Source organism: Pongo abelii, chromosome 1 (genome assembly GCF_028885655.2).
Source record: "Pongo abelii isolate AG06213 chromosome 1, NHGRI_mPonAbe1-v2.0_pri, whole genome shotgun sequence".
Lineage (NCBI taxonomy): Eukaryota > Metazoa > Chordata > Mammalia > Primates > Hominidae > Pongo > Pongo abelii.
Window position 1 is genome coordinate 5939677 of NC_071985.2, and position 24889 is coordinate 5964565.

Here is a 24889-nt window from a genome sequence, read left to right on the forward strand (position 1 = left end):
TTCAGTGACTTGAGTTAGGAATGATTAATTTTTTTAAAGACGGACACAAATAACTTGAATAGCTATAATTTGCTTTCTTTACAAGTGGGGGTTAAAGGTAGAGGACACAGGTTATACTCTGGTTTTTTCACTGCTGTTAAACTTAATGCTAATGTTAAGCAAAATGAAGCAGTTTTTGTTTTTTCCCTTCTGTACATTGTGCTTCCATGTATTAAAATTCATATTTGATTTAAAATAAACAATATATAATTTGCTCTTAAAGCAAAGATATTTAAATATTGAGTTCAAGAGAATATTAAATCATAATTCTTGACAATTATAGTTATGTTAGAATTAAATATTAAGTAATAAGGCCATCTAGTGGTAAAATTTTCAAGTTTTAGTGAATGAGAAAGTCTGATATCTGTTTCACTAAGTATGAACTTTAGATACAGATAGCTGTACTATAAGACCATTAAAACTTTATGTCTAGAAAATAGTTTAGCCTGAGGTAGCTTCTCCTTATAGAAAATGAAGGCTCTCTGGTTATATCCTAAAGATCCTGTCTGCAAATTGCTCATTCAAATGCATGATATTTTTCTAGATTGTAATAATCAGAGCCACAAACAATAACTATAAAGAATAAAAATTGGGAACAGAGTGGAGATTTAATAGCAGAATAGAATGTTAAACTGTATATGCCTGAAATTTTTCCATTCCATTCTGTGGCATCCAGGGCCTATTGTGTGCCAGGGAATGAGTAAGACTCAGGTCCTGCCCGTAAAAGAAGCACGCCATTGTTGGTCTTTGTATTTAGAACTTTTCAGAAGTGTTGGACATTGACAACTTGCTTTTTGAAACAGTTAATCTTGAATAGGCTTGGAGTCTGCATTTCAAACAAAGGTCTTTAAGGGATTGTTAGGCAAATATAGTTTGAGAATTATGCTATCTACTATGTGGCAATTATACAATAAAATGGCATCTTAGAAAATTTTATGTGTAAATGTAACTCAGATATGTAAATGGTAAACATTTGCTAGGGAAGGAACAGATAAAATGAGCCACATGTTTATAGTTTTTCAACAAGTGTCACAAAAATAATAGAGCAAAGAAGCTGAAAAGAAACTGAGGAGATACTTTTTTCTAACTCTTTGCATTGTTGTAGTGTTTAACAGCATTATTACATCTTTTTTTTTTTTTTTTGAAACAGGGTCTCACTTTCTCCCCCAGGCTGGAATGCAGTGGCGTGATTTCAGCTCACTGTAACCTCCGCCTCCTGGGTTCAAGCTATTTTCTTGCCTCAGCCTCCCAAGTAGCTGGGACTATAGGTGCGTGGCACCACGCCCAGCTAATTTTTGTATTTTTAGTAGAAATGGGGTTTCACCATGTTGGCCAGGCTGGTCTGGAACTCCTGACCTCAAGTGATCTACTCGCCTCGGCCTCCCAAAGTGCTGGGATTACAGGTGTGTGCCACCATGCCCGGCCTATTAAATCTTTTAACAAATAAAATACGTCTTGAATATTTTTTTTTTAATCAAACAAGACATTTGCTAAATGTTAAAAAAGGGATAGTTACTTTCGGCCAGGCATGTTGGCTCATGCCTGTAATCCCAGCAGTTTGGGAGGCCGAGGCGGGCGGATCACCTGAGGTCGGGAGTTCGAGACCAGCCTGACCAACATGGAAAAACCCTGTCTCTACTGAAAATACAAAATTAGCCGGGCATGGTGGCGCATGCCTGTAATCCCAGCCACTTGGGAAGCTGAGACAGGAAAATCGCTTGAACCCGGGAGGCGGAGTTTGCGGTAAGCCGAGATCACGCCATTGTACTCCAGCCTGGGCAACAAGAGCGAAACTCCGTCTCAAAAAAAAAAAAAGGATAATTACTTTCACATAAGCTGTGACTGCCTGCTTTCGTTTCTAGCTATCACAGTTAGCTGTTACTGTCATTCAAGAAGTTTTCCTTTGTTTTGAAATTAACTATTAAAAATAATTTGGAATATTTTTATTTGCCTCTGAAGTTAATTATATTATTCACATATTAATCTTGTGTTCAGACTTTTCATTTTCATTTATAAAATAATTTTTCCCTCTAGGTGTTTGGAGTAGATGACAATCAGGATTATAATAGGCCTGTTATCAATGAAAAACATAAAGATCTAATAAAAGATTGGGCTCTCAGTTCTGCTGCAGCAGTAATGGAAGAAAGAAAACCACTGACTACATCTGGATTTCACCACTCAGAGGTATACATCTCTTCTGTGTACCTATTTGTATGCATAAAGTATGAATTCTTTTTTTTTTTTTTTGTATGAGACAGTTTCACTCTGTTGCCCAGGCTGGAGTGCAATGGCAGGATCTCAGCTCACTGCAGCCTCTGCCATCTGAGTTCAAGTGATTCTCCTGCTTCAGCGTCCCAAGTAGCTGTGATTACAGGCGTGCACCGCCATGCCTGGCTAATTTCGTATTTTTAGTAGAGACAGGGTTTCACCCTGTTGGTCAGGCTGGTCTCGAACTCCTGACCTCAAGTGACCTACCCGCCTCAGCCTCCCAAAGTGTGAGGATTACAGGCATGAGTCACCGCACTTGGCCTGAATTCTTATCATTTGTAAATTACATTATTTTAAGCAATTAATGTATCTCCTTGTAAAATGCTTCTAAAAGCTAAATTTTTTGAAATTTATTTTCTAATGAAAGCCTAAAGCAATTTTGCAGTAATTCAACTTCAATTTTTATTAGATTTTAGAAATATTCATTTGTCAATGAGGAAAATATTAGTTTTCAGTAAGCAGTTAATGAGCTATATGCTCATGGTTCTGATTGGCATTATGAGATAAAACAAGAAACATACGCTGTTTATACTTTCTTGGAAGTATGTTTCCTGTATATCATACCAGGAAACATGTAGGAGGGCACTACCTGATAGATACAATTTATATACCTCAGTAACTGCAAATACAGTACAGCCCAGGATATAATTAGAATAATATGAAATTAATTAAGGATTGCTTGGTTAAGATAATTACAGAGTCAGTATGCTTAGTAGAGCTAGAAAGATCTGACCCAGAGCTGCCACTTTTAGCTGAAAGCTTTTGAATCAGTCACTTCTCCCTAATCTTCTGTTTTCTCATCTACACAAATGGCATTTTTGATAAAATCTATTTACAGAGAATTTAATGAAGTATATAAAGCATCCAGCATAGTACTTGCCTGAGATTTATGCACTTAACAAATGTTTTTTACCTTTATCAGAAATGATATTAGAATTTCATACCACACTGGTGTGTCAAAAAGAAATGTAAAAAAAGTATCTAAGGCATAAGTACTAATTATTATTTATTCAGATAATAAGAGCTAACCTTCAATGGAAGCTTTCGTTCTCTGACTCATGCTATATTGTCTCTCAGGAAATGAACTAATTTGTAATATACAAATATAAATTAATAGAAAATAGAAAATAAAAGAAGAAAATAAAATATAAAAGAAGAAAATCAAGGTATAAATAAAGAAAATATAAATAAAATGTTACATTTGTATGAAGTATAAATAAGATTTGTTTTTTACATACAGGTAAATAGACCTATATGTTTGTTTATTAATGTTAAAATTGTTTCTTTTTATGGCCTATTTCCTGAAAACTGTCAAAGCAATTACTGTATTTTAGTGATCATTATTTCCCCGTGATTGGGAGAATTTTTATTCTGGTTTCTGTTTTATGAGATATTTAATTTACTTATTGAAAGCAGGTGATAGTTATTTGAGGCAATATGTTGCCATTCTGAGTAATTCAGGAATGGTTTTGGTAAATGTGAATTTAAATAGACTCTCTTCTTTCTTCTCTATTCCCTCAACCCCTGCCAAGCAAAAGCTATAGCCCTAGTAGGTTCCTTTGTAGGAATTACCTAACATTACCTAACAGGACATTTAGAACACTCTTCACAGAATGGTTTTACATAAGCGTGTGTCAGTGACACTGACACTGTTGGTATTCGTAGTATGGTCCACATGGCTCTGGTACCACCTTTGCTACTCAGAAATGTGGGCAGGTAACAGAAAACCTTGGATGGGATTAAGGATGCAGCAGGCTTTGGTATCCTTAGGAGGCTTCACTGTATGTGTGTCATTCTCTACACTTACTATTCTTTTTTTTTTTTTTTGAGACAGAGTCTCCTTCTGTCTCCCAGGCTGGAGTGCAGCGGTGCCATCTCGGCTCACTGCAACCTCTGCCTCCCGGGTTCACGTGATTCCCCTGCCTCAGCCTCACAAGTAGCTGGGACTACATGTGCATGCCACCATGCCTGGCTAATTTTTGTGTTTTTAGTAGAGACGAGGTTTTGCCATGTTGGCCAGGCTGGTCTCGAACTCCTGACCTCAGGTGATCCACCCGCCTTGGCCTCCCAAAATGCTGGGATTACAGGCAGGAGCAACCACACCTGGCCTATACTTACTATTCTTACCTACTATTCTTGAAATCTTATAGTGATTTATCTATTTGAAGTCTTCACTTCTTCAGTGTTTAGCTTGTCATTATTAATGTATTAAATCTGGCACTTTTTTTTTTCTTTTTGAGACAAAGTCTTGCTCTGTTGCCAGGCTGGAGTGCAGTGGCACGATCTCAGCTCACTGCAACCTCCATCTCCTGGGTTCAAGCAATTCTCCTGCCTCAGCCTCCTGAGTAGCTGGGATTACAGTCATACGCCACCATGCCCAGCTAATTTTTGTATTTTTAGTAGAGACAGGGTTTCACCATGTTGGCCAGGATGGTCTCGATCTCCTGACCTCGTTATCCACCTGCCTTGGCCTCCCAAAGTACTAGGATTACAGGCATCAACCACCACACCCGGCCCAAATCTGACACTCTTAATAAAATATTTGTTTTGACTAGTTCGTAATAAAGTTTCCATCATAGCTTTCCACTCCCTAGTTGTCATTATAGTTTTCATATGAAGCCTTGGCTTGTCTTGGATTTTCATTGAGTGGTGTCATTTTTAGTAACACAGTTTTTTTCAGAGAAAATCTTTATTTTCTAGAGAATTTTTATTTTATATAAGAGAAAATTTAATCAATGATAATATAGCAAGGTGAGGTTTAATTATGTGTTTGTATGACAAGTTAATGTGACTAAATGAAATTTTCTTTCATGAGACTCAGATATGACCAGGCTGCATGATTTTGTTTTCTTATTTTTCTCCTTTAGGAAGGCACATCTTCATCTGGAAGCAAACGCTGGGTTTCACAGTGGGCTAGTTTGGCTGCCAATCATACAAGGCATGATCAAGAAGAAAGGATAGTGGAATTTTCTGCATCTCTTCCTTTAGAGAATGGTATTCTCTTTCTCCCTTTCATTCTTTCTCCCTTTCATTCTTTATCCCTTTTTTCTTCTCTTTCTCCATTTCTCTCTCTTTCTCTTACTCTTCTCTGCTTTTTGTGAATCATATATCAGTTGTTATTATAAAAAACAAGCCAAATCTATATAGTAAGAAGTAAGTTAAACCTAAATGAACATATTCACATATTCTCATGCTGATAAATGAATTTATTTTATAAGTAAAAAGCTGATTTTTATTAGATATTGTATATTTTGAGGGATTTTAAGCAGGGGACAAATTCTAAGTGATAAAACTCTTTTTTGAGAAATTTTGTGGACTTCATAAGTTGAGACTTCCTAAGGACAGGTGGACAGACACCAGCTTGGATTTAATAGTTCATTCCGAGGCACTTTTAATTTTAGTTGTAAATTTCTGCTGTTGAAAATAAGAATGGTTTTTAAATTTTGTCTTTACTTTTAAATGAAAATTCTTCCTACTCTTTCTGATATGCTAATATCTTAAGATATGATTTTGACCAATGATGCAGCTATTATTAAAGTATAATCTTAACTGAAGATAAGGAAATAATTTGTAGATGAAGCATATATATGTGTGTGTATATATTACATATAAAGATGAAGCACATATATATTATATATGTAAGTTAAAATTTAAAAATAAGCTGAAGACAGGTCCAAACGATTTCATTCATAAATACAACAGATATTTATTGAGTGCCTACTTCATGTGGTACATTTAGTGAAAAAGAAATTAATAATCTTACAAATCTATGTAGTATGATTTTTATTACCTTTTATATTTCTCTGAACAGAAATATAAACGCTTTTTAAACAAAATGAAATTGTGTACCTTCAAGGATTTCATCATTATTTTTTGTTCATTAGTTTTCTAATTAACAATAAGACCCTGAAAGGAGGATGAGGAGATGAAGGTCAAAAGGTACAAAATCTCAGTTAGACAGGTGGAAGAAGCTTTTTTTTCCTGAGGTCTACTGCACAGCATGGTGAATATAGTTAATAATATAGTACTGTACATTTTAGATGTTCTCATCACAAAAAATGTTAACTCTTTGAGGTGATGAATATGCTAAGTAGCTTGATTTAATTATTTCACATTGTATTTATGGTCAACATTTTATACACCATAAACGTATTCCAATATAAATTGTCAACTTACAATAAAAAATTAAAATAAAAAACTTATCCAAGTTGAAAAATAAATACTTATAGTTAAAAAACAAAAAGACCCTCAATGAGATTTTGTATGTGGCTTTTATCTGTTTTCTTAATTTCATCCTGGTTGAAAATGGAAATTTGTTTTGTCTCAGGCTTGTGGCACCCCAAAAATCTGTTTTAAGAATTTTGTAAGTATTAGAAGTATTTGAGGAAGCTACATAGCAGTGTACTAGAAAAGCTACATCATTTATTTATATTAGAATCTAGGAGTTATTGATAGTGTTACCAGAAATTCTTTTGAGGGAACAGAGTCATTTGGTTCATATAAACTGTGTTTAGGAAACAAAGAAACCAGACAGAAGGCTAGATTAATTTACCAAAGAATCTGTTATAAAATTATTAAGTATTATCTGTGAAAAGCAAAGTTCTATCCTTGTTATAAAAAATAATAGATCACTTAGCTTTCATGATCTCATTTCTATTTCATCATATTTAAATGAACTTATTTACATAAGCTGATAAATCCACTTAAATAATAAAACGTTTTTGTTAAACATGTTGAATGTATATGAGGAGGGGGCAGTATGAGAAATACTAGAAAAATACAAATAAAGTAGCCATTACATTCTAGATGCTTCAGTTAGCACTAAGGAGATAAGATATATGAAAGAAGAAACAAAACAAGATATAACATGATTAATGACTAAATTAAAGTTAAATCTATCAGTTCAGTATGGATTTTCCTCCATAATAACCACTGTATTGATATGATATTTAAATACTAAACTTTTAGGATTATAAAGAGAAAAAAAAAGACCCACTGAAGCTATATCTAGTATCTTTTCTCCATTTATCCCTAAAAGATTAGGAAGCTTTATATGTTAATTTATATTTCCCTGAAAAGATGTTTCCGTTTTCTCAGAAATACATTCCATTTTTAATAGTCAGGAAAATCCTTAAATATTCTCAAATTCTCTCATGTGGAAAAATCAAAATATGTATTTTCTCATTGGCTTCTACTTGAAAAAAAAGAAAGGGATTTTGTATTTCCGTATGTGGCATTAATAACCAGAAGACTATAATTTAAAAATTCCTCAATTTATAAAATTTTGCTATGTCCTAACTATGAAAAGTCTGCTATTTAACATACTTACAATTTTTAAAATTCTTTTAATCAGCTATAGATTTTTTTTAAATGTTGTTAAAAGTTCTGCATTTTTCATTTTACTTAGGAAATCCAAAATTGTCATTCTTTCAAGTAGATAATACTTTTTAAAAACTAGATATGTTGTTCTTCTCTACTATGTAGTTGAAAATATAGAAAACAAACAATGTTTATTTGACATTCTCTGTATAAATCTACAATAGATTCTGGTTTTTTGAGTAAACCTCAAGGATGGAAAGTTACAAAAGTGAGAATGAACACAGTGAACTTCCCTTCTATAAAACACATTAAGAGGAAAGAAGAGCAATATATTTAGGTTTAAGATCAGATGACCCTTTTATACCATTATGACTATAGTTAATAACAATGCCTTGTATATTTGAAATAGCTGAAAGTAGATCTTAAATGTTGTCACCACAAAAAAGATAAGTACGTGAGGTAATAGATATATTAATTAGCTTGACTTAGCCATTCCATAATGGTATACATATATCAAAACATCATGTTATACACCACAAATATATATAATTTTTGTCAATTCATAAATAGAAAATTAAATATATGGAAGGAGAAAAATGATCAGATGACTCTAATTTTCATCTCATACAATTGGCCTTCCTGACTTCTCTAGGAATTGCTTATTTGTGCAGCTTGAAATTGTACTTAAACTACTTAGTCACAATGCTGGCTCATTTGTTTTGTATACTTAAGTCATTTTTAACTTACATCTCAAAATGTAATGTAATATAGCTGGCCCTCTCTATCTATAGGTTTTGTATTAGTGGGTTTTGCGTCTGTGAATTCAACTGAGGATTGAAAGTATTTGAGAGGGGAAAAAGAAATGATTGCATCCCCACCGAACGTGTATGGTCTTTATTTTTTTGTACTTATCCACTAAGCAATACAGTATAACAACTATTTACATAGCTTTTACATTGTATTAGGTATTATAAGTAATCTAAACATGATTTAAAGTATATGGGAGGGTGTGAGTAGGTTATATACACATACTATACCACTTTATATAAGGTACTCAAGCATCCTTGGGATTTGGTATCCTGGGGGAATAAGGGGCCTGGAAGCAGTCTTCATGGATACTGACAGACAGCTGTATGATGCTCCTTTTATTTGTATTTTTTTTGTCTTAATCAATTCCTTCTTTATGGTTTTTATTTGATAGAGACAGAGCTCAGTGAGTCTGGCATGACAGTGAGAAGTACTGGCTCTGCAACCTCCTTGGCTAGCCAGGGGGAGAGAAGGAGACGAACTCTTCCCCAGCTTCCAAATGAAGAAAAGTCTCTTGAGAGTCACAGAGCAAAGGTTGTAACACAGAGGTCAGAGATAGGAGAAAAACAAGACACAGAACTTCAGGAGAAGGAAACACCTACACAGGTATACCAGAAAGATAAACAAGATGCTGACAGACCCTTGAGTAAAATGAACAGGGCAGTAAATGGAGAGACTCTCAAAACTGGTGGAGATAATAAAACCCTACTTCACTTAGGCAGCTCTGCTCCTGGAAAGGAGAAAAGTGAAACTGATAAGGAAACTTCTTTGGTAAAGCAAACATTAGCAAAACTTCAACAACAAGAACAAAGGGAGGAGGCTCAGTGGACACCTACTAAATTGTCTTCCAAAAATGTTTCAGGTCAGACAGATAAATGTAGGGAGGAACCTTTTAAACAAGAATCACAACCTCCAGAAAAAAATTCAGGACATTCTACAAGCAAAGGAGACAGAGTGGCACAAAGTGAGAGCAAGAGAAGAAAAGCTGAGGAAATTCTGAAAAGTCAGACTCCAAAGGGAGGAGACAAGAAGGAATCCTCCAAGTCATTAGTGCGACAAGGGAGCTTCACTATAGAAAAACCCAGCCCAAACATACCCATAGAACTTATTCCCCATATAAATAAACAGACTTCCTCTACTCCTTCTTCTTTAGTATTAACATCTGCAAGTAGAATACGAGAAAGAAGTGAGTCTTTGGATCCTGATTCTAGTATGGACACAACCCTTATTCTAAAAGACACAGAAGCGGTAATGGCTTTTCTAGAAGCTAAACTACGTGAAGATAATAAAACTGATGAAGGACCAGATACTCCCAGTTATAATAGAGACAATTCTATTTCACCAGAATCTGATGTAGATACAGCTAGTACAATCAGTCTGGTTACTGGAGAAACTGAAAGAAAGTCAACCCAAAAGCGAAAGAGTTTCACTAGCCTCTATAAAGATAGGTGTTCCACAGGTTCTCCTTCCAAAGATGTTACAAAATCATCATCTTCAGGTGCTAGGGATAAAATGGAAAAGAAAACAAAAAGTCGTTCCACAGATGTGGGTTCAAGAGCAGATGGTCGTAAATTTGTTCAGTCCAGTGGGAGAATAAGACAGCCTTCAGTAGACTTAACAGATGATGACCAAACCTCTAGTGTACCTCATTCTGCCATCTCTGATATTATGTCATCTGATCAAGAAACTTACTCTTGTAAACCTCATGGACGGACTCCACTTACCTCAGCTGATGAGCATGTACATTCCAAACTGGAAGGAAGTAAAGTAACGAAATCTAAGACTTCTCCGGTGATATCTGGTTCATCCAGTAAATCAACCACCCTTCCAAGGCCACGACCTACCAGGACTTCCCTCTTGCGCAGAGCACGACTTGGTGAAGCTTCAGACAGTGAACTTGCCGATGCTGACAAAGCATCTGTTGCTTCTGAAGTATCCACAACAAGTTCTACATCAAAACCTCCCACAGGAAGGCGTAACATCTCTCGGATTGATTTATTGGCTCAGCCTCGTAGAACACGACTTGGCTCACTGTCAGCTCGTAGTGACTCTGAAGCAACAATTTCTAGAAGTAGTGCCTCTTCGAGGACCGCAGAAGCCATCATTAGAAGTGGAGCCAGATTAGTACCATCAGATAAATTTTCTCCTAGAATTAGAGCTAACAGTATCTCTCGACTCTCAGACTCCAAGGTCAAAAGCATGACCTCAGCTCATGGCTCTGCTTCAGGTAAATTGGATCCAGATTTCTAATAGCATTAGCATGTTGTATATTTGGGGGCTTCTTTTTTTAAAAAAAAAAAAAGTAAGGTTCTAGTTGTCCTCCCAAGATACTCATTCAAAACAAAAGTTATGATACACGGGGCAGCGGGTTGGGGGGTCTATAAAATAGTTTTATTTAGCATAGTAAATGGAAAAGTCAGAAGTTATACATACTTACAATTAGAGTCCTGGAGCAAAATAGTGATTTCAAAATTAGTAATTCATTGAGCTGATTTAGGAGTTTTAATTTTCCAGTTGGTGATATATTTGGATGTGTGTGTCAAAATTAAATTATCTGGAATTATCTGGTTTAAAGTATAGGAATTAACATTGTGCTTCTAAAAGCATATGTTTAACCTTTAAATATCCTCACATAATTCAAAGCCCTTACGAACTTGAAGAAAAGCAGTATATGCTTTATTACTCCTTTCAGAGTTAAATGAAATAATCAATGTTTTGTTCTTTTTTTTCCCTACCCATTTTGAAATGTCTCACATACTTTACCTATACTTTTTAAAGTTAAATCTGTTTATAGTTGGAGCAGGTGAAAACTAACCCTTAGTTTATTTCAGTGAAAGAAGATGGATTCATGGGGAATCACTCAGCATACATTGGCCAAACTGGGCTGTAGAAATTTAACTGGTTATGAGCATTATCTCACAAAGTGCTGTTATATCATTTAACTCTAGTAATTAGGTGTAATTGAATATAACAACTACAAAAACTACTTACTCTCCACCAGAATTTAACTGATGTTGTTATATTTGTTTGCTTATGTGCTTTGTATTCAGAGCTGAAGCCGTTGAGATACATGTGTGACCAAAGAGTAATGAGGTGGATATTTGTTTGTGTCCTATAAGCATGTTCTCATTACTTCATAATGAGCCTCATATGTGGGCGTGGCTGCAAAGGCCAGTGTGGGAGGCCAGCTGTTATAACAGACTTGAAGATGTGTGATTATTTTCAGTAGGCAGACATCTAAGTGAGCCCTAAGTCTTGAGTTAAGAGTGGAGGGGAAGTTGATATGAAATTTCATCTTTTTATTTTTGATTGGTTTACATCTACCACACTATATCCTACAAGACCCTAAAGGAACAGTACTTGGCATATGACACTTTTTTCACTTTTCTTCCTCTTTTCACTGCTGCTTTCCTCCACTCCATTCACCTGTCTCTCTTTGCTGGTCAGTGGGTTTGGTAATGATGGTCACTGCCTATGGTGGAAATGGATGTAGGCTGAAGCCAGATAACATATAATCATGATTCCAAAAAAAATAGACAACATTTTCCTTATTACCCCAGTTCTCATTTCCACACTTGAAGCTTTGGTTGGTGGTTCACAAATTTATTGCCAAATATTTTAAAACTACTATATTTTGGTTTATTTTCATTCTGTTTTTGCTTATGGCTCTACTTCTTCAGTTCACATTTCATCTGTGCTGCATTTCCTGATGAAATTTCTTCTGCTCTACTCCTTGTTTTATCACCTCATCTCCATTACGATATGTATGTATTTTCCTGTCTTAACATAATTTCTGTGTTACCAGGTAGCTTGGAGTACCTCTTAACACATGATGTGGTTTTATTCCTCGATATTTAGGATAAGGCTTGAGAGGCAAGCTAAATATGATTACTTCAGCAAGTCTAAGAAACAACTGTTAAGATGCTATATATAAAGATAAATTTTATTTTCCGCTTCTTTGAATACAGAACTTGATAAATATTCAGTTTTCTGTGTCCAAAAAGAACCTTGAATTGTGTATGAAATTCCCTAGGACAAATTGAGGTATATAATTTTGGTCTTTTCATACTTACTAGCAGTATATTAAATAATTAGAATCATGGAATTTAAGAGTTAGAAGGGTTATTATTCCCTTAAGGGAACCAAGGCCAAGAGAGGAAATAACCTGCCCTGGGCACATGGCAGTGGCAGAGGCGGAATGAGAATCAAAGACTTTTAATCCCCAGCCTGTTGTTTTTCTACCATATTTATTCTAGCTCTAAGAAATAGTTTGAGTGTTTACTTGTATGCAAGCTTCCAGAAGACAGCTAGAATCTACTGGATTATTATCAGGAGTATATGCAAGGTCAACATACAATATAAAGGTTTTGGTATTATTTACTAAAATCTTTGCAGTTCTGATGTTTTACCCAGTTTATATTCTCTATTCCACCTTATGAACGTAAAGCCACATTGTAATCTACGATTGTATATTCAGATTCTCTCAAGATACCCACTTATAGTATTACAGCTTACCTATGACAGTGGCCAGGATCTTTCATTCAGTGAGAACATACTATAATAGCTGTATGGAAAAGGTGGTCAAACAAACAAACCTGTTTGATTTTGCTAATTTAGGTGCCTTTGATATTATAACATTTCTGTTTAAGATAATTATAATATTTTGAATGGAAAAAGAAAAGAAAAATTTTAACTTTTGAAACATGATTTAAAAGAATGTTAAATCATGCCGATCAGTGTTGCTGTGCACAGTATAAACTTTAAAGACCTTGGAAATAATCTGAACCTAGCACTTGTGATATTGTCCCAATTGGATATGTAAAAATAATTCCGTAATGTTTCCAATTCTGTATTTTAGATGATGTCTTTAAAATATTTTTAGGCCAGCACAGTGTTTCATGCCTGTAATCCCAGTATTTTAGGGGAGGCCAAAGTTGGAGGATTACTTGAGCCCAGGAGTTCAAGGCTGCAGTGAGCTGTGATCACACTACTGCATTCCAGCCTGGGACAAGTGAGACCCTGTCTCCATTAAAAAAAAGTTTTTTTTTTTAAAGAAACGTATGTGATAAAAATAGAAGATTAGAAATCTCAGATTTAGCAATATTAAGAGAAGAGTTCTGTATGTTTCTCTGATGTAATTTGCAATTTGCTTCTAGGAGTTTAACTAGTTTTTTTTCCCCCAAAACATTCTTTCAATGATTCTTTTTTTTTTTTTTTTTTTTTTTGAGACGGAATCTTGCTCTTGTTGCCCAGGCTGGAGTGTAATGGCACAATCTCGGCTCACTGCAGTCTCTGCCTCCTGAATTCAAGTGATTCTCCTGCCTCAGCCTCCCAAGTAGCTGGGATTACAGGCGTGTGCCACCATGCCTGGCTAATTTTTGTATTTTTAGTAGAGGAGAGGTTTGACCATACTGGTCAGGCTGGTCTGTCCTCCCGTGTGCTGGCATTACAGGTGTGCTGGCATTACGGCCTCCCAAAGTGCTGGCATTACAGGCATGAGCCACTGCACCCGGTCTCCTTCAGTGATTCTTGATATCAAGTTGTAACTGAAATATCCAGATTTATTTTGGCAAGATATATTTAAATTTAAAGACCTTGAATTATCAAAATAAAGCACTTGGTTTTCATTATGTTTTAAGTGCACGTTTTAGAAAATAAAAACATTATATTAATATCCTTAGAAGTTTTTTAGACTGTTTGCTGTCCCTTTCTAATTCTAACCTTCAAAATTTATAGGCAGTAGAAATTTGCATTTCTAACATTTGTTAGACATGCATGGCTTGAATTAACTCTTTCTCCAGGTCAAAGGACAAAACAGAGCATTGTCAGCAGTTTTTCTCCCCAACTGATCTTATTGCTGAATGCTCATAAATATACATTCAAAACATGTTTGTGGTAATTTTCCACTAAAATATTCTTATATTGTATGAAGATGCAATGTGTGTTTTCTGAAGTGTGTTTGCAAAATCTATAGTTGTATGTTTTAATGCCAACAAAGAAATTGGAACATTCACAGAAATATGATACTAACAACTCTTTTTTTCCTTTTTAATTCTCTAGACATCATAAGTGATAGTATGTTTTTGTAGTGAATATAGTAGTTTAGTACTACAACACAAGAGGGAATGTTGCCTATTTTATAATTAAAAAATAAATTTTGTAATGAATGCTGTAGCTCTAGCTACAAGCTTAATCAAGCCCATCTTGGAACTTTCATTTTAATATATATGCTGTCTAGGCCTTTACTAACGAATAAGTCTCTTAGAGATAGGCATTTCAAACACCTTCAAATGCCTTAGTAATATCAACCCATCAAATGAGCCTAATAATATATTAAGAAAATCAAATTTATTTTTATAAATTGTTACTTAAGCTGAATAAAATTCAAGAGAAAGAAATAAAATTTTTCTTCAACACAGATAGAAATCAGAAAAACTATCATTACATGAGAAATTTAGGATGTCTTTTTAAAACAACTTGGCTGGGCACGGCAGCTCATGCCTATAATCCTAGGACTTTGGGAGGTTGAGGCAGATGGTTTACCTGAGGTCAGGAGTTCGAGATCAGCCTGGCCAACATGGTGAAACCCCGTCTCTACTAAAAATACAAAAATTAGCCAGACATGGTGGCAGATGCCTGTAATTCCAGCTACTCTGGAGGCTGAGGCAGGAGAATTGCTTGAGCCAAGATGGCGCCATTGCCCTCCAGCCTAGGTGACAGAGAGAGATTCCATCTCAAAAACACACACACACACACAAAAACCTTATTGGAAACAAAAATGTAGAATGTATACAATACTTGGAATATCAGAGAATTCGTTTTGAACTCTGGGAGTCCATAGACCTGGCTTATACTTTGATTTTAGCAAGGTAAGACCTCTCTGGGCCTGTTTCTTCTCTGTAAATGGAAGAATTTAGACTCATGTCAAAGGCCATTCTTCTAAAATTATATGAAATAAGTAGATGGGGGAAAATTTAAAATATTTTAACTTGAAGTTTATTTGGTGTTAATTAGCAGGTGATAGGGAACTTTCTTCAGAAAAAAATAAGGTTGGGTAGCTGCTATAGTTTGGAAGCAAATGTTAAGAAAGCAAAAAGTTTTGAAATAAATTCTTTGAGAAATAACAGGTTAGAGGGCCTAGCATTGAACTCCCTTTCCCAGTCCCTTCTCCACCAGTAGCCATCATTTCACTCAGTCTCAGCTCTGCTCTTTGTCGTTACACAGACTGTGTCCAGAGTTAACTGGAGCTTTTCTTCATAGCATCCCATGTGTGATATGTTTTCCACTGGCAAAGGGAGCTCTTAATTGCTTAATGATTTTTAATCACATTTTTATTTCTCTGCTGTATGCTGATTATTTTATCCAGTTTCCTCCTCAATTTTAAAGAACGTACCTAAAGATGTTACCTTTTACTTTTTAAAATATGCTGTATTCGTTTGATTTTTTTTCTTTTTGTTTTTGAGATGGAGTCTGGCTCTGTCACCAGGCCACAGTGCAGTGGTGCGATCTCAGCTCACTGCAACCTCCGACTCCAGGGTTCACGTGATTCTCCTGCCTTAGCCTCCCGAGTAGCTGGGATTACAGGCGCACACTACCACGCCTGGCTAATTTTTGTATTTTTAGTAGAGATGGGGTTTCACCATGTTGGCCAGGAGGGTCCCGATCTCTTGACCTTGTGATCCACCACCTCAGCCTCCCAAAGTGCTGGGATTACAGGCGTTAGCCACCGCGCCCGGCCCCGATTGCTTTTAAAAGATATTATTAGTAGCTTTACTATTCTTACTGACTTCTAGGTAGACCAGCCTATGAAAAGAGATGGAAAGTTTGTGAAAAGGAAGTTTTTCTCTTACTTTTTTCCTCAAAATGTAATTGCATTTTGATCCTAAGCTCAGACTATTAAAAGTTAATTCTAGCATGACTCTACTTATAGGTGGTCACATGACATTTAACATATATTAATAACACTTGGTACTCAATTTCTCATTCTGCTTTCATGTAGTCTGCCACGAAATATATCAGCCATCGATGCCATTCTTTCTAAGTTACCTCAAAATTAACTGTCTTAGTTTTATCATACTTATGTTTTCATGTGTTCTGCAGTTTATTAAAGCTCTTTGTTAATTGCTTTTCTTTTCTCTCTAGTTTCCAATCATATGTATAGTGACCATAGTTGCCTAATCAAAAATAAGGACATTTGATGTAACAAATGATTTTTTTCTTATTTATGAACACTATTGTAAGATAGCAAAATAAACACACATTTAGCATTTAATGAAATGCTTTTTTGAAAAGTACAAATTTGTTTACACTATTTCTGATTTTGCCTGCCATATTTCTTAATTTTTTTCTAAACCTCTTTACTCTTGTTCTAAACTTTTCCTAAAATTGGTTTCAAGTCTCAGGATCACTTCAACTCACGAAAGTTTTTATATCTAGAAATGAGTACATTATCACCATGGTAAAAGTATTATCTATGTTAATAAATTATCTTACAATGTTAAAATCAGAAATTATATTTAAGCTCCTCAAAAAAAGTCTATGACTAATTACCTAGTATATGTATTTGCATACACTTTTACCGAGAGCCATGAACTTTCTGCATATGTTCATTCTCTCATACCTATGAATGAATCTGGTTCCAAACATCAGGATCTCCAAATAGGGGTGTGAATAAGGACAAATTGATAAGCTCTAATTTATGGCATATTCCTCATTGTAGAGTTCTCTGTTTCTTAAGCCAGTTCTGGTGGCAATGTATGCCAGTTTTATCTGAGAGCAACCTCAGCCTTAGAGATCCCCAGCTGAAAATGTAGTTTTTGGAGGAAAAGACATAAAAGGCATAAAATTAGAGTGGAGGAATTTCTGGATTCTGTGCAGCTTAGGTCAGTTTCTGTTAAAAAGGAAGAAGATGCTAATGTTTTATCACTTTAAACACCAATAACATTTAATGCTTTTCACTGGGTTTCGGAAAAGTAAATGTTTATATCCAGGAATTCTTGCATTTTTTTCAAAAATATTTGTTAAACATTTGCTAGCCAACACTCAGCTAAGTGCTAGGTATACATTATTGGATTAAACAGACATTGTTCCTGCCCTTGTTAAGTTTACCAGGAATTAGCCATTATCTCTCTTTTTTACCTCTATTTATGCTTCACAAATTATTTGTATGTTTGATTCTCATATTAACAGTAGTAAAGTGTCTGCATTGTCTTCTGATTTTTTAAATGTGTGAGCAATACCATTTTTTTAATGTCTTTACTAACTGTAAATAAGAAAGTGATTGCCACTTTCTTTAATGTGACTCTTCACAGTATCTCCTGTGCCTTCAGTGTCAATGGTTGTGACAAAAGCTTGTACAGTTTTGCTTTTTGTAGATTTTATGCCATTGTCTATTTTCACCATATGCTTTCAGTGTCAAAGCAGCAGAGAGTTGTACTGAAGATGCTTTGTTGTGTTTTTTTACCACGTAAAAAGATTTTTTCCAACCATAGCGTAACAGGATATTGAATGACAGAGGTAATGTTTTTTTTTTTCTGCCATAAAGGCATAATTTCCACAGCCGGAATTATGCACATCTGTATGTTGGGAAAAGAGAGTTTTTACCATCTCCATGTTGAAAGTCCATGTGGCATGAGGAAATCTTTTCCCTTGTTTTTATTTGTGTTGTCGTTGATGTTGTTACTGTCTTTTTTTTAAAAAAAATTCATATTTTCACTCAAATAAGAAATATTTGCAATTGAAAAGTACTCCAGTTAAACATCGATGGATAGAGCTTGCTTAGTTGTTTATCATTAGTGAAATTTTTCATCTGAATGTTTACTCACCACACTGTGGAAAACATGGTCTTTCAATTGTTTTTGATTCTTCATTGTTTTTAATTCACCGAAGTGTAATGTTTCTATCTCTAAGGAGTAGTAGACTTATGGTTTTTGTGAGGTATGTGTACGTCAGTTATTGAAAATTGTGGTGTGTGTGCGCTCTCATGGTGTTTTGAAGTCATGACTTTTATTTTACCTCCTTTAAATGATAACATAATAATTCTTTTTTTAATAATTAAACTAATTTAGTAAATTCAAGATGGAGGCGCTTGCCTACTGATTATGCTTCCACCTCAGAAGATGAATTTGGATCAAACCGTAATTCCCCTAAACATACCCGTCTACGTACTTCTCCAGCCCTGAAAACCACTCGCTTGCAGAGCACTGGATCAGCAATGCCTACTAGTTCTTCATTCAAGCACCGGATTAAAGAGCAGGAAGACTACATCCGAGATTGGACTGCTCATCGAGAAGAGATAGCCAGGTTGGTTTTCAGGACTTATCTTTAAGAACTGAAAATTTCTATGAACATTACAACTTGGTAACAAAGTTTAGCTTGTACTTGATTTTTACTAAAAGTCTAAGAACTGAAATCCACAGCTAACTGTGAACTCCGTTTAGTCAGTAGTAGTACTCTCTATCCAGATTTTTTCCTTTTTTTTCTATGCCTGTACCACTAACATATTGTAGAATTAATTTATTTTGACCTTTTCTCTCTCCCCCCTCCTCCCTTTTTTAAGAATTTCTTTTAAAGATGGTGATAAGTAAGTATAACTTTGAAAGGTAGGCAGTATCAGATCTACATAATTAAGAACTGCAGGCAATTTATGGATTACTTTCCTTTAAACTTCCAAAGATGTAATAGTATACCTGTTAGAGATGTGGCTACTGCTCTCTGGAGAGAATTAGGGTAAGCAGATTTTCACTAATACTTTATGAGCTCATTAAGTGTGGTAAGTTCAACCCTTTGTAAGTAAAACAAACTATGACTATTTTGAAGATTAAATCTGTTTATAGTAACCTTTAGATTATGTACAAAAAAATTTATGCTGCAGATACGATTTTTAATTAATTACTTATGGAAATTAATAACTTACTATGGCTGAACTTTGAAGAGAGATTATACTCAAGCAGATATTATAGTAGTTAAAATATAAGGATTTTTTGTTTTAAGTTTGTGAGATGTTAAATTTTACTGCAGTATACCATATGTTACCTAAACATTTTCACTGTATACATACTAAGCTTACTTCTGTCTTTAAGACCTTAATCTTCAAGTTGTATACTTGAGAACATTATTAAAGAGTTTATACATAATATTTCATAGATGCTTTTAAAAAACAAGAAACTTTTACTCTATGTTAATGTTCATCTTTTTTGTTCTTTATTTCATTGACTTCTGTGAATTGTGTTTTTTCTGGCTCATTGGTTTGATGCAATGTTTAGTTTTTTATTTTTAAAGACTATTCACTTGTCATTGCTTTTATTCTTCGAGAGAACATGCCTTTCTAATCTCATTGTGCTGCTTAAAACATTTTTGCTTTATGATACAAATAGCTTTTTAGGAGAGTAATTACTGAAGCATTTTAAGCCAGTTCTAGTTAGAGGAAAGGCATATATGTGCTTTGGGATCCATGGATCATTATGGGCCAACACAATGCTTGTAGTGAGAGCATCTTGACATATTTTTTGTACTTCAGGCGCAGCTAGCAACAACAGGTCTTACTCTTGTCTCATCATTTTTCCCCTTCCCTTGAAAAAGATGTCCAGCTACACAAGATCCAGTGGTGCCTGTATGTCTAGATGCCTCCTGGCAGGAGGCCTCCTCTCTCAAGCTCCCTCTACCCCAAACTAGAAAGACTAAAAACCTTCTTCTGAGCCAAATACACTTCCCTACCCCCAAATAAAAAAACAGTTGTAATACAAAGAGAAAAGGGAATAAGGGCTATACACTGTATTTTCACTTGGTTCCATTTTGCTATGTGCATAGTGTTACTATTATCAATGTGTACTTTTTATTATCTATGGCAGGACTTTAAGACCAGGCTATTTATCCTACAGTGATGTTCATGCCTTATCCCTCTAGTTTGTCAGTAGCACTATGCTAATAAAACTTGACTTTGGGATTTTAATTTTTCAAGTTATACTTTCCAGCTATATATCTCAAAGCCAGAGAAGTGATTTTTTTGTTTGTTTTATGTGGAGAAAAAAGGAGGGTGGTGGAAGGAAGGAAAGATACAAAATATGGAAGGAAATGCTGATATTTAATGTTTCTATAGAGCAGTGATAAGTTTGCTTAGGGTGAGAAAATTTATTTTCAAATGGCTATGAATCACAAACTAAGTAGAATATGAGAAATAATTTTATTTATTTAAATGAACTACTGTCACCTAAAAGACTCCTGTGCTGAGAGCAATATTTAAAGAGTAATAGATAAAGACACTTTTATTTGAAAAATATAATAGTGATTTTTAATTTATTACAAAAATATTTTATGCTTTAGCATACTCTTTCTGTTTAGAATTTAGGACTATTTCACTTGATCAGCACTTTGTTAATCTGTACATAATAACTGTTTACCTGCATTTAAATTTAAAGCACAAAAGCAAGCTCCATTTAGAATATGAAGTATATAAGCGAGATATGGCAAATTTGGTCTTCAATTTGATGAGGGAAGGTTTCTTTCAGGTATCCCTGATGCATGTGCTTTGGTAGCTCCTGCCTCAGTTTCTCTGTTATGAAAACAGATATTGACTTCCATCTAGTAGGAATGTAAGACATGATGCAGGTTTTTATGAATATTAGGGTAAACAGAGCTACAATACCAGCTTTACAGATGACCAAATGAAATACATTCAACCTACAAATTATACTGGAAGATTATCTACAGTAACGCCTCGAAGATAGTGCAGGTTTGGTTTCAGACAGCTATAGTAAGGCAAATATCTCAAAGCAAGTCACACAATTTTTTTTTTCCTAGTGCATGGAAAAATTATGTTCACACTATGCTGTGTACAGTAACACTGCTTCTTAAAAAAATGTATATACCTAAACAAGTAAATATTTTATTGCTAAAAAACAGTAGTGATCATCTGAGCCTTCAGTAAGTCATCAGCTTTTTGTTGGCATAGGGTCTTACATCCCTGCTGATGACTGTGGACTTATTCGAGGGCAGTGGTTGCTGAAGGCTGGGATGACTGTGGTGATTTCTTAATTAAAAGAAGACAACAGTGAAGTCTGCCACGTTGATTGACTCTTCCTTTCATGAAAGATTTCCTCGTAGCAATGTGATGCTGTTTGACAGCATTTTACCCAGAGTAGAACTTCTTTCAAAACTGCAGTCAGTCCTCCCAGACCCTGCCGCCGGCTTATCGACTGAGTTTATGTAATATTCTGAATCCTTTGTTGTTATCTCAACAGTGCTCACAACAGCTTCACCAGTAGATTCTATTGCAAGATACCACTTTCTTTTCCCATTCATAAGAAGCAACTTCTCATCTGTTAATGTTTTATCACGAGATTGCAGCAATCCAGTCCCATATTCAGGCTCCACTTCTAACTCTAGTCTTTGTAGTTCTGTTGCTATTTCCACTGTATCTGCAGTGACTTCCTCCACTGAAGTCTTGAGCCCTCAAAGTCATCCATGAGGGTTGGAATCGGTTTCTTCCAAACTCCTGTTAATCTTGATATTTTTACCTCCTCCATGAATCACAAATGTCCTTAATGGCATGTAGAATGGTGAATACTTTCCAAAAGATTTTCAATTTACTTTGTCCAGATCTATTAGAGGAATCATTACCTACAACAGCTATGTCTTGCAAAATGTATTTCTTAAATAAAGGAATACATTTTCTGCTTAGAAGACAAAATGGGCCAGGCTCAGTGGCTCACGCCTGTAATCCCAGCACTTTGGGAGGCCGAGGCAGGCAGATCATGAGGTCAGGAGATAGAGACCATCCTGGCTAACACGGTGAAACCCCATCTCTACTAGAAATAGAAAAAATTAACTGGGCATGGTGGTACGTGCCTGTAGTCCCAGCTACTCGGGAGGCTGAGGCAGGAGAATTGTTTGAATCCAGGAGGCAGAGGTTGCAGTGAGCTGAGATTGTGCCACTGCACTCCAGCCTGGGCAACAGAGCGAGACTCTATCTCAAAAAAAAAAAAAAAAAAAATGGCTGGGCACGGTGGCTCACGCCTGTAATCCCAGCACTTTGGGAGGCCAAGGCAGGCAGATCATGAGGTCAGGAGATAGAGACCATCCTGGCTAACACGGTGAAACCCCATCTCTACTAAAAATACAAAAAATTAGCCGGGCGTGGTGGCGGGCGCCTGTAGTCCCAGCTACTCGGGAGGCTGAGGGAGGAAGGAGAATGGCGTGAACCCAGGAGGCGGAGCTTGCAGTGAGCCGAGATTGCGCCACTGCACTCCAGCCTGGGTGACAGAGCGAGACTCCGTCTCAAAAAAAAAAAAAAAAAGTCAAAATGGCTCCTTGATCCAGGGGCTGCAGAATGGATGTTACCAGGTATGAAAGCAACATTAATCACCTTGTACGTCTCCATCAGAGCTCTTAGGTAATCAGCTACATTGTCCGTGAGCAGTAATATTTTGCAAATAATCATTTTTTTCTGAGCAGTACGTCTCTACAGTGGTCTTAAAATATTTAGTAGACCACACTGTAAATATGCCGTAATCCAGGCTTTATTGTTCCATTTGTAGAGCACAAGCAGAGTAGATGTAGCATAATTCTTAAGGGCCCTATGACTTTTGGAATGGAAAATGAGCATTGGCTTCCAACATAAAGTCACCAGCTACATTAACCCCTAACAAGAGAGTCAGCCTGTCTTTTGAAGCTTTGAAGCTGGGCATTGCCTTCTCTCTGGCTATGAAAGTCCTAGATGGCATCTTCTTCCAATAAAAGGCTGTTTTATCAACATTGAAAATCAGTTGTTATTATAACCACCTTAATCAATTATCTTAGCTAGATCTTCTGGATAACTTGCTACAGCTTCTCTATCAGCACTTGCTGCTTCTCTGTGCACTTTCATGTTAGGGGGATGGTTTCGTTCCTTAAGCCTCATGAACTGACCTCTGCAAACTTTTCTTCTGCAGTTTCCTCACCTCTGTCAGCATTCACAGAATTGAAGAGAGTTCAGATTTTGCTCTGGATTAGTTTGGCTTAAGGGAATGTTGTGGCTGGTTTGATCTTCTATCCAGACCACTCAGACCTTGTGCATATCAGCATTAGGCTGTTTTGCTTTCTTATCATTCCTGTGTTCACTAGAGTAGCACTTTTAATTTACTTCAAGAACTTTTCCTTTGCATTCACAACTTGGCTGTATGGCACAAGAGGCCCAGCTTTTGATGATTGCCAGAATAGCAAGACAGAATTTAAAATGGTTCCATGGTTGATCAGATGGGAGATTGGTGGGAGTAGGGAACACAAAAGGCATGGGAAAAGAAGATAGGTTGTATTTTGGTCATACTGACACCAAGATGCCTAAAGGATAGTCCTGTGAAAAAATCTAGCGGACAGTTGAACTGTGGCTGTGAAACAGGAAGCCATGAGGGCCAGACTCATCGTTGTAGAGTCATTCGTAAAGAGTAAATACTTGGAGGCATTGTAGTAGATGGTATCACCAGAGAATGGTGAGGGAGCTGCAAATGCGGCTGAACTCTGAGATAACCTCAGGGACAGGGATGTGGTGTAGCTGAATGGTGAAGAATATGGACTCTGGACTCAGACCATATTCTTGGTCTGAGATTCAAACCCAACTTGACCACAAGGTCTGTGTGACCTAGGGTGAGTTAATTAACTGTGTTCTAGTGATCTCATCTGTAAAATGGACATAATGGTGCCAACCTGAGAGAGTTGACAAGTTGATGCACATACTTAACCTAGTGCTTGACGTATAGTCAGTAGTCAATAAATGATATATTTAAGAGGGATACAGAGAAAACAGTGGTTTATGATTGTAGTTAGAACTTTATTTGGAGCTTTTAATTTTGTATAGATCTCACATGTTTAAATTTATGAGAATCCAGATATAATTGGAATTTCAGAATCAGCATTACATTCTACAGTTTATAAAATGCTGGGCTTACCTTATTTGTGCTTAAGAATCTCAACCTATGTTCTGTTCAAATTTCCATCCAAACTTATTTATTAAAAAATTTTTTGTCCTCCTAGTAAAAACAGTAGGAGTTTGTTTTTTATTATTTATATAAGTAGTTTGTTTTTTATTATTAAAGTGATCGTTAAATAGCTGTGTTGGCTGGGCGGGGTGGCTCACGCCTGTAATCCCAGCATTTGGGAGGCCAAGGCAGGTGGATCACCTGAGGTCAGGAGTTCGAGACCAGCCTGGGCAACATAGTGAAACCCTGTCTCTACTAAAAATACAAAAATTTGCCAAGTGTGATGGCATGCACCTGTAATCCCAAGCTCTTGGGTGGCTGAGGCAGGAGAATCATTGAAACCCGGGAAGCGGAGGTTGCAGTGAGCCGAGATCGCGCCACTGCACTCCAACCAGGGTGACAGAGCGAGATTCTGTCTAAAAAATAGATGTATCACGGAACACCTATCAGTCCCGTTCCCCGATTTGTTGGCCCCAATGAAACTCACTTGGCATGGTAAGACAAAA

The 24889-nt window shown here is 36.0% G+C and overlaps 1 protein-coding gene across 31 annotated transcripts in view; it reads left to right on the forward strand.

The window, feature by feature from the left end:
• CEP170 (centrosomal protein 170) overlaps positions 1 to 24889 on the forward strand; it is a 130383-nt gene that overhangs the window by 79820 nt on the left and 25674 nt on the right. For 21 of the 31 annotated variants that reach the window (XM_063724404.1, XM_063724408.1, XM_063724368.1 and 18 more), the window contains 4 exons: positions 2074 to 2223; positions 5175 to 5301; positions 8828 to 10660; positions 18501 to 18735. In XM_063724404.1, the coding sequence (XP_063580474.1) occupies positions 2074 to 2223; positions 5175 to 5301; positions 8828 to 10660; positions 18501 to 18735 (2345 nt within the window). The remainder of the gene's footprint in view (positions 1 to 2073; positions 2224 to 5174; positions 5302 to 8827; positions 10661 to 18500; positions 18736 to 24889) is intronic. The other 10 variants (XM_054550172.1, XM_063724399.1, XM_063724385.1 and 7 more) reach the window with 1 other exon arrangement.